General features: G+C 38.6%; 1 protein-coding gene across 3 annotated transcripts in view; it reads left to right on the top strand.

Annotated features, from left to right (window-relative positions):
* septin12 (septin 12) overlaps positions 1–13414 on the top strand; it is a 61903-nt gene that overhangs the window by 38459 nt on the left and 10030 nt on the right. For all 3 annotated transcript variants that reach the window (XM_062438538.1, XM_062438540.1, XM_062438537.1), the window contains exons 3-5: positions 4055–4183; positions 10263–10344; positions 11328–11465. In XM_062438538.1, coding sequence (XP_062294522.1) covers positions 4055–4183; positions 10263–10344; positions 11328–11465 — 349 coding nt within the window. The remainder of the gene's footprint in view (positions 1–4054; positions 4184–10262; positions 10345–11327; positions 11466–13414) is intronic.

Genomic DNA, 13414 nt, shown 5'->3' with positions numbered 1-13414 from the left:
GTGCCTATGACATGTTCAGTCTAACTGCATTTTTTTCAGTTAGAAAAAGGTTTAAATTGATTTTAAAAAATACCATATATATGTAGTACCTTTCCTTTATATGAAATCACTTAACTTTTCAAAAACCACAAGTTATTAGTAATTTTTCTGTTATTTAAAGTGACAAAATATCATGTGGTGCGACCAATAAAACCAATAACTGTATTAAATTCAGAGTAAAATATCAGTTTTAATATTAACCACTGATACAGTATGCTTAACTGAATTGTATTTTTAAATTTTTTCAATCATTTTTAAGCAATTTACAGGAAAAATAAGTCTTACATACATTTAAGAAGGCAACTGTGACATTATAGAACATAAATATGAGATTATTATTTACAAAAACTTAAAGGACATGCAAATAATTTGTTTCGAAACACTTAAATTCATTTATTTTAAGATAGATCACGGTCGCACCACATGACTTTTTTAAGGTCAGTTCTAATTCATCGAGATGGAAAAACACATAAAACACCTAATTTACTATTTTAATATGTATTTATGTGTACTCAACCTTTCTTAATGTTTGAATTACTGCAATAGATATTCCCATATTTATTATTTTTAAATAAATCCTTATACGTCATTGACCCTTATGTGTAAAAGTTCTGCACTGCAGGTTGAAAGGATTGAAGCCTGTTGCATGATTTGGGTCAGTGGACCAAATCTGGCCATCCTTCAACAACTGCTCTGGCAGCTGGCTGGTGATCACCTAAACTGTGTTTTAACTCTACTGTTAGTTGTTCTCACTTACATTGTTATGTGTCTTGTCAGATAGCAAACTTAGCTATTCTTACTGGGCTGTTGACCAGCAGCCATACCAAGATACTTCTGCAGATAAAATCAGTGTTTTATGATCATGACACCATCAGACAAAATACACATAACAAAAAACAATAAAACAAAACAAAACCGTTAGTATAAATATGTAAACATATAAACACGTATGTATGCTTCATGCTGTGTTACATTTTGGGGTAATATACGTGTTGTGGTTGTAACCGGATTGTGGCATCACTTATTTTAAAATCTGTGCACAGCTGCTGTCCTTAACCTGTATTTCATTTATTTAGATTTTGATGATTTTATCTGCAGCTGCAGCAGCTTAATATGACTGCTGGTCATAATCCCAACGTTACAATACGTGCTACAGGCACAAGCCACAGTGCATGGCAATCAACCACCACAACCAAGCTATGTTCACATTTTCTCTTCTTCTTTTCTGGTGGATCCCACCAGCTGTGCACAGCATCTATGTTTAAACCCTCCCGGGTCAACATGCGGTAGTTCTCCACCAATCATAGGATCTAAACACGCATCCAGCCAGACTCCATTCATAAATCCCAGGTTTCCTCAGTACAAGGCCAACATTATTTCCTGCCATTACATAATTTCAAGTGTAATCAGACTAACATACCTTGATTTTCACCCAAAAAAAGAAAAAAAAGGTGCTAATACTGCATAGATTGTATATGCACTGTTGAGCCACCCTGAATTACCGAAGGACTCTAGGTCAACATAGCTTGTAATATTTACAAAATGTGATTGGATTTCATACTTAACAGAAATATATGCAAATGAAAATAACTATCATGAGTTTGGCTGTTTTAAAACAGTATAGGTGATCACAGAGTGCAGGAAAGACCTTTGTGTGTGTGTGTGTGTGTGTGTGTGTGTGTGTGTGTGTGTGTGTGTGTGTGTGTGTGTGTGTGTGTGTGTGTGTGTGTGTGTGTGTGTGTGTGTGTGTGTGTGTGTGTGTGTGAGCCAACATTCCTTTGCTAAAATGTTCTTTCACTGATTCAAACCAGCCACCCTGCTGTGTTTTGGCCAATCACAGAGCGGCACAGACAGGTCAGTCTCTTCTTTGCCACTCAGCAAAGCTCTCCACTGTGGCAAGCTTACATTTGGACCAATGGGAACACTCACATGATAGCCACCTGGTCTCTGGGATGACATATCGTTCTAGTGTTTTCCTTTTTCATTCTGGAAAGGCAGTGTGTGCCTGCATGAGTGTCTTTGCTTTACTGTGAAAGCCAGATGACAGCTGTTGTCGACAAAGCACAATCTGGTTTATGGAGCCCTAGAAATCACCATCCACGTTGTATTGCATTCTGATTCTGATCAACTCCTAGAATCTGTGGCAGATATTACAAAGGGCACCATACTTCACAGCATGATCATATTATTGATTAAGTTGCTGCTGTTACCAACAGCTGTAATCAAGTGCATCATGTGTACCTAGGACTAGGCTATATGGGCAGAATCAAATATCAATATTTTTGACCTAATACCTCGATATCGATATTTTGACCATATTGTAGGGATGACTATCAATGCTTTCAGGAAATATTTACGAAATGAGATTTATGATAAATAATCCTCAGTAATGTGGATATAATGACTAAGTTGATAAAGACAGATAATAGAACAGTTTGTTAAACTCAGAAAATCAAATTGTTACTGTAATGCAGCCTTTAAAAGAAGGAAAAGACACTTATTCCATATCACCATATTATGATATTCAAAATCTAAGATCATATCTAAAAAATATCACGATATCAGTATAATATTGATTTATTGCCCGGGTCTATGTGTACCCATGTGATGCCAGGATGGTTCCATGTCTCTCCTGACCTCCAACACACCTGATGTTATTTTTCTGGATGAAAACTGAGGGAAATTGTTGATCTTGGAGATTTATCAGGCTGTGTTTTTGACCTCTACAACGGTGAATCATTTTCTGATTAACTGATCAAGTGCTAGTCTCTGGTAACAAACATCAGTCAGCGTGATATGAAAGCAGATTAGTGATACTGATGTTTGGCAGCCTTTAACATGTTCACACTGACTGTTCAATTGTCAGGCTTATCAATGAGAATCCAATAGTCTTAATTGTCATATACGATGTATAACGACATTTTCGAAGGCATCTCTGCAGTACATTTGGTTTAAAAAAAGGAAAGAATAAAAGAATAATTAGCATATAAAAGAATGAAGAATAAATAAATAGCAGCAATTCAACAGACATAAATCAGTGCAATGAGGTAGTCACAGAGCATGGATACAAGCACATAGCAGCAGAATAGCAGCAGGCAGGCAATGTTTTATACCTGTGAGTGTTAAAGAATATATGACCTCTGTAAATATTTGAGTCCTTTCATCATTAATATCATTTGCAATACACATAAATATAAAAAGTGTGTGATGATTGCTGGGTCTCTTCCTCATCATGATAATGCTTTTTGCTTTTCAATCAGGAAGAGGAAGTATGCTTCTTTTGAGGAGGAAGTGGTTTTGAGATTTGGGCTGTGTGCTTTTTCCTGCTACATACCTCCTCTGTTGTTGATTGAAAACAGGAAGCTTACCCTTAAGTACACTATTATTAATTCAAGTAAGGTAAATGCTTACTTTTTGTTGCCATTGATACAGTCAATAATTAATCGTAATAGGTGAGTGTGTTGTTTTGTGTGGGTATATGTGTGTCTGGGCCACTTCCTCAACACACACCAATAAACACCATCCTGTCTAAATGTCATCTCTCCAGGCCTTCAGAGTGGGTCACACTGTGACTGCTGGAAATGACTCATTGCAATGTACAGTATAGGGTAGGTAGTGTAAACACAACAGTATTCTTTAAAAGTGATAAATAAAATTAAATAAAATACTATATACAAAAAACAATAATCACCAAAATCTTAATCTGTAATCCAACACACTGTGTGTTATCCTGAACAGATGTGAATGCAATCCACATCTGCTATATGCTATGAAAGATGAGTGTAGAGTTTGCTGCTTTGATGAGATAAGTTCCCAGGACATGTGGTGACAGAGAAGGTCTGTTTAGGTCATTCTGTCAGTATCTTAGCAGTAGCAGGCACAATGCAAAGTCTTTATGTCACCTGGAACAAACATTTTTACAGTTTTTTATTGTTTTCCCAGAGAATAAATGATGCATATTCTCTTACACTCATACATAGAGGGTGTTTAAAAACATGTTTTTGTGTCTCTACAGGTCAGAGTGGTTTGGGGAAGTCTACATTGGTCAACACTCTGTTCAAGTCCAAAGTCAGCCGGAAATCCTGTACACCCAGCTATGAAGAAAAGATCTCTAAAACAGTCAAACTGCATTCAGTCAGCCACGGTGAGTCCACACACACACACACACACACACACACACACACACACACACACACACACACACACACACACACATTACGATGACATGGCCTATCCATCAGAGTTGGTGCCACAATAGTGTGGTGGTGACGCTGGTCATGTTGGCTGGAGTTAATGTGTCTGTCCTCCCAGCTGATCCTCACAGTCTCTCTTAAGGATCTTTGGTGGTGTTGTTCCAGTGCTCTCAGGTCATTGCCGTAGTTGGTCCATGACGTGGCTCCGTACAGTAGGGTGGAGAAGGCAACGACTCTGTCGACCAAAGACTCTTTCCCTAAGTCAGGCATAGGTTGTACTGGCATAACTCAGGCAATGGTTCACCTGAGAGTTGATGTCAGCTCTCACACACACACGTGCACATTCGACATTCACAAATATTAGATGCCCATGTTTATCAATGTCAAATATAGACATCCACAAGGACCCAGCCAAGACACAATACACACTGTATGCACTTGAAAAAAGTAAAAGTCTGTAGGTTTTTGTTCTCTCTCTCCTTCTCTTTCTATTAGCAGTTCAACTTAGAGTGAAGACATATGACAGGTGACCTAATGGGAGACAGCTTTCACAACCTACTTTCATATCACTTTCCTTTAACTTCCTTCCCAGGACTCCCAGCTTGGGTTCTGACCACTTCAGAAACCACAAAACATTTTTCTAGTTTTGAATGATGTTGCATATCTGTTATTAAATGAGTCCTGAATGGGTTATTTCACAGTGTGCATCCAGTCTGCATTTCTAAACACAGGCTGATATTATATCCTTTAAAGAGAGAACTTTATTTGATAAAGACTTTGTTGATGATCCATTAAAAAGATAGAAGTATAGGGACAGAGTCCCCCTTTGGATAGGGGTTTTCAAAGTCTGAGACTGTTGTGTTGGCCTCCCCTAAGTCAAAGCTTGGAAAAAAAACGCCCCCTCACCCGCTCCTTACTTGCACTCAATTCCAGGATGTCTATGGGATCATGATTATGTTATTTGATTCCATAGACCATCATCAATTGAGCCTAGATAGCCTAATGTTGCTGTTTGACATACTTCATACTACACCATATACATAAAAAGTGTATCCTAAGGCATTTATTAGTTTCTGACAGTGGGAAAGTGGGGAAAACGGTCAAATTCGCCAAAAATTCTCTCAGAACGTGAACCAAATCATGTGACTGTACGTGATCTCCTTTTGATAAATAATCTAATATTTTTCCACTCTCATATTTTTCCATTCTCTGAGCCTCCCCTGAAACTGTTTGGAGCCCTCCTGGCGAGGCTCGCCTTTCGCTTTGAAAACCAATTCTCTAGGAAGCAGTAGGCGTGGTCCTAACCCTTTTAGATAAGTCACAGTTGAGGGTCTCTTAAGTATTTTATATAAGATGCTGCCAACTGTAAAATGGAAACCAGACTTTTTTCAAGTGTATCTTAAACCAGCAGTCAGGTGTCCATATGAACAGTAAAGAGGTTTTCCTCTCTGTAATCATTCCTCCTGTTCATACTGAATATTAAAAGATCTCCTTCAAATGCGCTTTCAATGGAAGTGATGGAGGACTAAATCCACAGTGTGTCCACATTTAAAGGTTTATGAAGCTTATATGAGTCTTCATCAGTGTGAGTTAATCATATCAAGTGATATCTGACACATTTACAGTCTTTTTAGTATCAAATTCCCTCTTAGTGTTTCCCTGTTGAGCTGTGGTGGAAGTATAGTAACAAAAAGACTTTGGTACTAAAAACACTGTAACGTTGAAACATAGAAGATGAAGATTTGACTAATTTAGACGCTGAAGCTCCTCCATCACTTCCATTGTAAGAGCATTATGAAAAGATCTTCTAATGGTCAGTATGAACAGGAGGAATCATTACAGCAAGAAAAGCTTCCAATGTTGATTTGGGCTCCTGACTGTTGTTGTAAGATACACTTTGAAACTTTTTTATTAGGAGATTTTCTGTATTTTTCTTCCTGGGCACTTTAATGAATTCAGATAATTAGATTAATAGATGCATTTAATCAAAATAGGATGATTGTGACAGGATTTTGTTTTTTGTGGGGAGTTACCTGGCCTTACGTTTGTTTTTTTTGGTGCTCAAAATAATTAGCCTATCAGAGAATTAGTAGAGTAATTTGGTTGAGAATGTGGTCAAAGTCACATATTATAGCTGTCATTAGGTTACATTATGGCAAATACCTGGGGTGAAACTGTGTGTGTGTGTGTGTGTGTGTGTGTGTGTGTGTGTGTGTGTGTGTGTGTGTGTGTGTGTGTGTGTGTGTGTGTGTGTGTGTGTGTGTGTGTGTGTGTTGGCCTAAAAGAACACTTCAGGCCACAGACATGAAACATTTATCTTCTGAAGTTCCTCATCACACACACACACACACACACACACACACACACACACACACACACACACACACACACACACACACACACACACACACACACACACACTATCTCTGTCTCTCTGTGTTAGAGGAATGCTCTTTTTCAACTGTCACTCCAAGAATGTGAAGCTGCAGACCATGACATCTTCCATAAACATCTTCTCCAGCACTCTCACATGGATCTTCCAACATGTAAATGCATGTCACATTTACGCTCTGCACACTCCAAAACACAGAAAACACAAGAAAAAAAACTCCTCAAGGAAACCCCAGCCTTGTCTAAATGTCAGTGGGCTGTTGAGGAGGACAGCATCGCAGTAAAAAAGCCTAAATATGGTCATGATTCAGAAGCATAGTTTCTGCTCATCACATCATTTGTGTTCTATTTAACCTTCAGAGGATTAGTGAGGGTGATGGGATGATCTGTTTGTTACAACTTAAAGGCTCATTTTTTTGTCTGCATAACCAATGTGAAGGTAACAGTGATATATAACAGAGAAACAATAAGGGGTAAGTGTTTATTGGTAGATAGGTAGGTAGGAAAGGATACACAAATCTCCAAAGACTATATACAATAAACAATAAATATATAATACATTGGTGGGAGTGGGAGGTACTGGGAGCTGAACAGTTTCATAGAAATGCATGCATTACAATATAATAAGTAATAGCTTTGATTAAGGAAATTCTGTAATTAATCTAATTCTGTAATGAAATGACTTGAAATTCAGGTGACACCAGCTAGCAACACCTAGAGGCTGAAATATTAATTACATCCAATGTAAAGAACGTGATGAACCTGATGATTTTGCTATCAGAATCTTACCAGAGGTAAAGTCAGGGTAAGGATCAGGCCGTGCAAATAGCATAAAATCATGATGTAGGGAGCAGGAATGTGCACAGCAAAGTGTGTCCGTTAGACTGAGATACTTCCTGTGTACAAGTGTAAAATCAGACTTGATGGTGGAGCCACAGGGAAGGTCTTTAAATGGCAATAAAGATCCAGAGATGATGACATGGAAAGCAGGACATTGATGTTGATCAGTGGAACATCTTGGCAGACAAAAGGTCAGAGGAATCTCCAACATCGTGAGGAAGCACACTCACTCTAGACCACAGTGCTAAATGGACAGACTACTGTTCTAGGAGCATGGTCATGAAATCAAGGTGGTGTGATGAGGAGGTGAGGAAGTAAAGCTCGCCTCCACATGACACGACTGTCAGAATGAAACTGGATCTTTGACCTGTGTTTCTCTTTAAATGCATAATCCCAAGTGACATTTAGCTCTTTATATCTCGGCCAAAGACTAAAGTCATTCTTGTTGACTGTATACAGGATGAGTGTTCTAACTAACTTTCCAGTAATACCTCTCACTCACACCTTTGCAGGGAGGCTTTATATTTACCATCACAGCTTCAGGGACAAACAGAGACATTTACAGTCTCACTGCCTCTGGCCGCCAGCTCTTGTCTCTGTAAAAATCCTTATGGTGGAAACTTCCCTAAAGCTTCAACTCTGGAGTTATACTGCAGTTACTCACTCTCAACATTCTCAGAACTCAGTGTGCTGCCGAGAGGCCACTTTGGCCTCACTACCTATAAATCCAGTTGATTTTGGGAAGTGAAACACAGTGGCACAATTGTGTCCTACAAACAAATGTAAGTCCGTGAGCAACCTAATAAGGTGTGTGTGTGTGTGTGTGTGTGTGTGTGTGTGTGTGTGTGTGTGTGTGTGTGTGTGTGTGTGTGTGTGTGTGTGTGTGTGTGTGTGTGTGTGTGTGTGTGTGTGTGTGTGTGTGTGTGTGTGTGTTTTTGAAAGGTAAATACACTGCATTTATCTATAGCAATTTTCTAGCCTTCTGGTGACTCAAAGCACTTAACACTAAAAGTCACATTCACCCATTCACACAAACATTCATACACTGATGGCAGAGGCTGTTCTAATCATTCACACACACACACACACACACACACACACACACACACTCACATACAGTTCACACAGCTTTTGGGAGAAATTTGGGGTCAGTGTTATGCCCAAGGACACTTTGACATATGGACCAGAGGAGCCAGAAATCAAACTGCCAATCTTCTTATCAGTAGACAACCTGCTCTACCTAGTTGAAGTTATAACAGAGTAACAGAGTTTCACCATTTTCCAAGTCTGTCTTAAATCAACAGCCAGGAGCCCAAATGAACATTGAAAGCTGTTTTTCTTGCTGTAATGATTCCTCCTGTTCATACTGACCATTAGAAGATCTCTTCATAATGCTCTTACAATGGAAGTGATGGAGGACTAAATCCACAGTCCTCCTTCTGTGTAAACATGTATTTAAAAGTTGATGTGAAGCTAATATGAAGCTTCAGCGTCCAAATGAGTCAAATCTTCATCTTCTATGTTTCAACGTTACAGTGTTTTTAGTACCAAAGTCTTTTTGTTACTATACCAGTGAAAACAGACTGGCTGACTGGTGTAGACAGTATATGTGCTACTTTATTACAGGTTAGTGAAAATCTTAATGATCAGGTTCCAGATGTTTGCTCCAATGCTTCCGCTCAGAGGAGGTTCCTGTGTGCTTACTCACCATTGACAATGGACCTAAATGATAGTCCTCACTCTGTTTCTCAGCTCCCCTCAAACATTCACACCTCACCACACACGTGAGCTCACACATTACACTGACTCAGTGAAGGTAAAAACTTCAGGAGGTATGACTTTGATCTCATGGTCACACATATTATGTACACACACCACACACGTTTGTCTAGTAAGCATTTAGCATTCGCACAACTAATCTCAACCTCCAAACTTAGCCAAAAACTGTTCTTATCACATCCTATAGGATGTCCCAGTCTTAAAGGACAAAATGTCAAGTCTTTCTTCAGACCTCAATCACAAATATGAATATATGACAGTTTGCACCAGCTTTCCTAAAAAACTGTGTAGATAGTATAGTGTGTCTACTCTGTTTTTTTTCTAATTGCTAGAGATTAGTAAAGGAAATGTTTATTTAATTATGAGATTTTACACTGTAAAAGATACATGCCAAAGTAAACAAGCAATGAACTCTGAAAATTAGTTTTCCTATATTCCTCAACTTAAAGCGATGGTTCGGCGTAATTTCGACCTAGCATCATATGCACCATGAGGTCTATCTAATCACCGCCTCAGCCCTTTTTTTTCATTTGGTCGCAAAATAGTGGAGTTAGAGCCATCAGCCGAATGGCTTAGTACAGGCGCTAACGGTACTGAAATGCCGTGTGGTCGCGCGAGATCCCGCACAGCACATCTAGAGATCTGTGCGGGATCTCGCGCGACCACGCGGTATTTCAGTGATGGCGTGAGATGTTTACAGCTTTAGCAGTAGCAGCAGAGTAGAAGCCATCAGGTAAGTGTTATTTTAATAAACTCCTGGTGTACTTACAAACTTTCCAATGCATCGATTTATGAGTAAAGACCCTATTTGTACTACTGTAGAAGTTTGATAACAATCCAGGCATTATTAGTGGAGTCATTTCGTTGGAACAATTTCAAATTTTACTTTGAAGGACCAACATGTAATATATTTACTGTACTAACTACTACTACTACTACTAATGTCAGGGATTAAGGAAACATGCTTTTATTTTTGTATGTACACATGTAACCCATCCCTCTCTGTGTTTGTCTTTCTAGTGATTGAAGAGAAGGGGGTGAAGATGAAGCTGACAGTAATCGACACTCCAGGTTTTGGAGACCAGATAAATAATGAGAACTGGTGAGTGGTTCGAGAGTGGAGACGAGAATGGATGGAGGCAGAGGAGGGGAAGACACTTTCCAGAACTGACTGCAATAGTACTTATAGAAAATGATTTCTGTTGTTGTAAACCAAAATAATAATAATTCAAATTTGGATTTTCTCTTGAATTATCCCTTAGTATGTTTTATTTGAATGTAGATTATTACATCATTGAAGGCTATTAGGAAAGTGAGATATGTGTGTTTGTGTGTGTTCTGTACTGCAGCAAGTTTGATTTGAAATGAAACCATCACTGAGGTAACAGTGCTGACTCCCAGCTGTAGTGTGAAGATATTTGCATTCACATCAGATGGACTGTGTTGGAGCTGATACGGTTTTTATGCATCGTCCACCAGTTTTAAGGCACAGGCAGTTCACATAAGTCAAGTCAAGTCAAAATTTATTCATATAGCACATTTAAAACAACCTCAGTGCTAGATAAAAGATCAAAGAAAGGAACAAAAAATAAACTGCAACAATCATATTTTGTACTTTGACCCACAGCTTCACTTTTTGCTAGTTTTGGATGCACTTTGACTCACATCATGAGTACAGAGTGAACAACATGTCACTGTCCTACTCTAACTGTGTTACATTTCTGTCAAATGGAAACATGTTAGACAATCATTTACCCACAATTCAACCTGACATTAAAAGTAAGGTTGAACACAAATTAAATTGATTGAATCATAATTAGAATTTAGCCACTAATGAGTCAGACAGTGTCTGAGTAATGTTTGTTAAAACCATTGGGGTCAGCTGACTTCACCTTTTTTCAAAATGAAACTATATATGCTTTGAAATGTTTTTTTAAGTAGGAACCAATAGACTTGAGGCTGGGTGGTACAGACAGGAAGTGGTCAGACAGTAATATTTGGTTTTTGTATGGTATTTGGTATTTTCTTTAAATTATAAAATATAATGTGGTGCTTTTCTTAACGTTTTCTGTTGTTCCCCTCCAGCTGGGAGCCCATAGTGAAGTATGTCAATGAGCAGTATGAGACATACCTGAGAGAGGAGCTGCATGTCAACCGCAAGAGGAGAATACCTGACACCAGAGTCCACTGCTGCATCTACTTCCTCCCTGCCACTGGACACAGGTTAGTACTCACTCATAGCTGGCTACAGTATTCACTTCTGCACAAACATAAGGTTATTGAATCAGAATCAAAGTGCTGAATCATAATGATCATAATCACAGTACTTAACTGCTTGTTTTTTTGGATGAGCCTGTCAAATGTTTTCTGGCAGCATACAGCAAATATCAAACACTGAAATTTATTTTGGAAGTGAAGCTGCCCTCCCATGGTAGCAAGGTGTGCAGTGATGTTGTTGGTGAACCAGGAGAAAATGACACTGGTTCCTTCAATAGACACATCCTGGCAACTAGGGGTGGGTAAAAATATCGATTCATCGATGCATTGCAATATATTTTTTACCAATTCAATATCGATTCATTAAATCCTCTGAATCGATTCAAGCCCCTGGCCAGAGGGGGCGCAGTGAGCAACACCTTTGTGTGATTGGCGTTAGGGTTGGAGGCCGCACTCCACCAAACAACAACAACATGGCACCCGAAGCAACCTTGTTGACGGAGTCAATAAATGAATGGTGATTAACGGAGACAGTACCAGCAATTGTCACCGACAATGCCGCCAACATACTACTTGCGGCCAGTCTCATTGAGTCATTGCATGTTTGGCTGCTTTGCCCGTTTACTCAATTTGGCTTCACAGGCTGCTCTTAAAATCCCTGAGGTCACACAGCTTTATCGGCAGAGTGAGCCACATCTCCTATTTTTTTCAACGAAGCACCTTAGCCACTGGCTAAAATGTTATGTGAGTTATATCACAATTGCCAAGAGAAAAGAAATATAATTAAAGTTTACATGCACTTTACTTCAGTGTTAATTCAGTACTGTCATATTTATTTACTTTTGTACTCTGTTTTCAGTATTATTATGCTAATGCTTTCTTTTCAGATGTTTTATTGCTCATAAATGTTATGAATTATGCCATGGCTGTTCATATGGGCATGAAAATAAATCATTATTTTAAAATTACCAACAGGTACTAATGAATTATTTGTGTATTTCTACTTATTACTGAATCGATATTGAAGCATTTAAATCAATATCGAATTGAATCGATATCGAATTGTGACCTAAAGAATCGAAATCGAATCGTGAGATTCTTAACAATTCCCAGCCCTACTGGCAACTATACTGTTCCTTCACTTTTTCTCTGACATCATCTCCTGGGCTTCTATTACCCATAGTGATGGATTTATAAAGATTAAAGAGCTTAAAGAACACATGGATGGGTGATTTTTATCTAGAGCAATTAACTCCTCAAATGAGTGAAATAACCCCCAAAGCTTGACAAGCTGCATCCTGCGTGTGCCAGGGACTTGATGCACATCATATAACTGTATGTGCTGCTTCACTGAGACAACAGTGTGTTTGGACCACAGCTGCTCACCATCCTCGCTGTCAGTTTCCACAAACTCCTTATTTGGTCAAAGGAAATGAAACCTGTGGAGGAACAAGCAAGCAGTGACCACTACTGCTGAATGTTACACTATTCAGCCTGACACAGTAGCATTACACAAGTCATAGAATACAATACAATACAATACAATACAATACAATACAATAGAACAAAATAGCTTATTGTCACGGAACAGCCACTGTACAACAACATTCCAGTGCTTCTCCTTTCAGTGGAATATAAAAGAACAAACAAACAAATAACTACCAATAAAAAGTAAAGGATCAAAAAGATAAAAGAACACAATCAACTTTGACTCAAATGTAGAGTAAACCAATTCATTAATTAATAAACAAATGAATGATGATAATAATAATAATAATAATAATAATAATAAAAATTAAAGCTGCAAGCAGCGATGACCGGGCACAAGCTCCCCTGCCCCGCCACGAATGAGCGAGACTTGCCGCGACGCATCTTTGTAAGTCAAATGGCAACAAACAGCTCCAAAAATGCAAATTCGATTCAAAATGGCCGATTTCCTGTTGGAGTGAGGGTAT

Source organism: Scomber scombrus, chromosome 18, assembly GCF_963691925.1.
Source record: "Scomber scombrus chromosome 18, fScoSco1.1, whole genome shotgun sequence".
NCBI classification, from domain to species: domain Eukaryota; kingdom Metazoa; phylum Chordata; class Actinopteri; order Scombriformes; family Scombridae; genus Scomber; species Scomber scombrus.
Note: the sequence above shows the minus strand (reverse complement) of the source record. Positions and strands in the feature narration are given on the sequence as shown.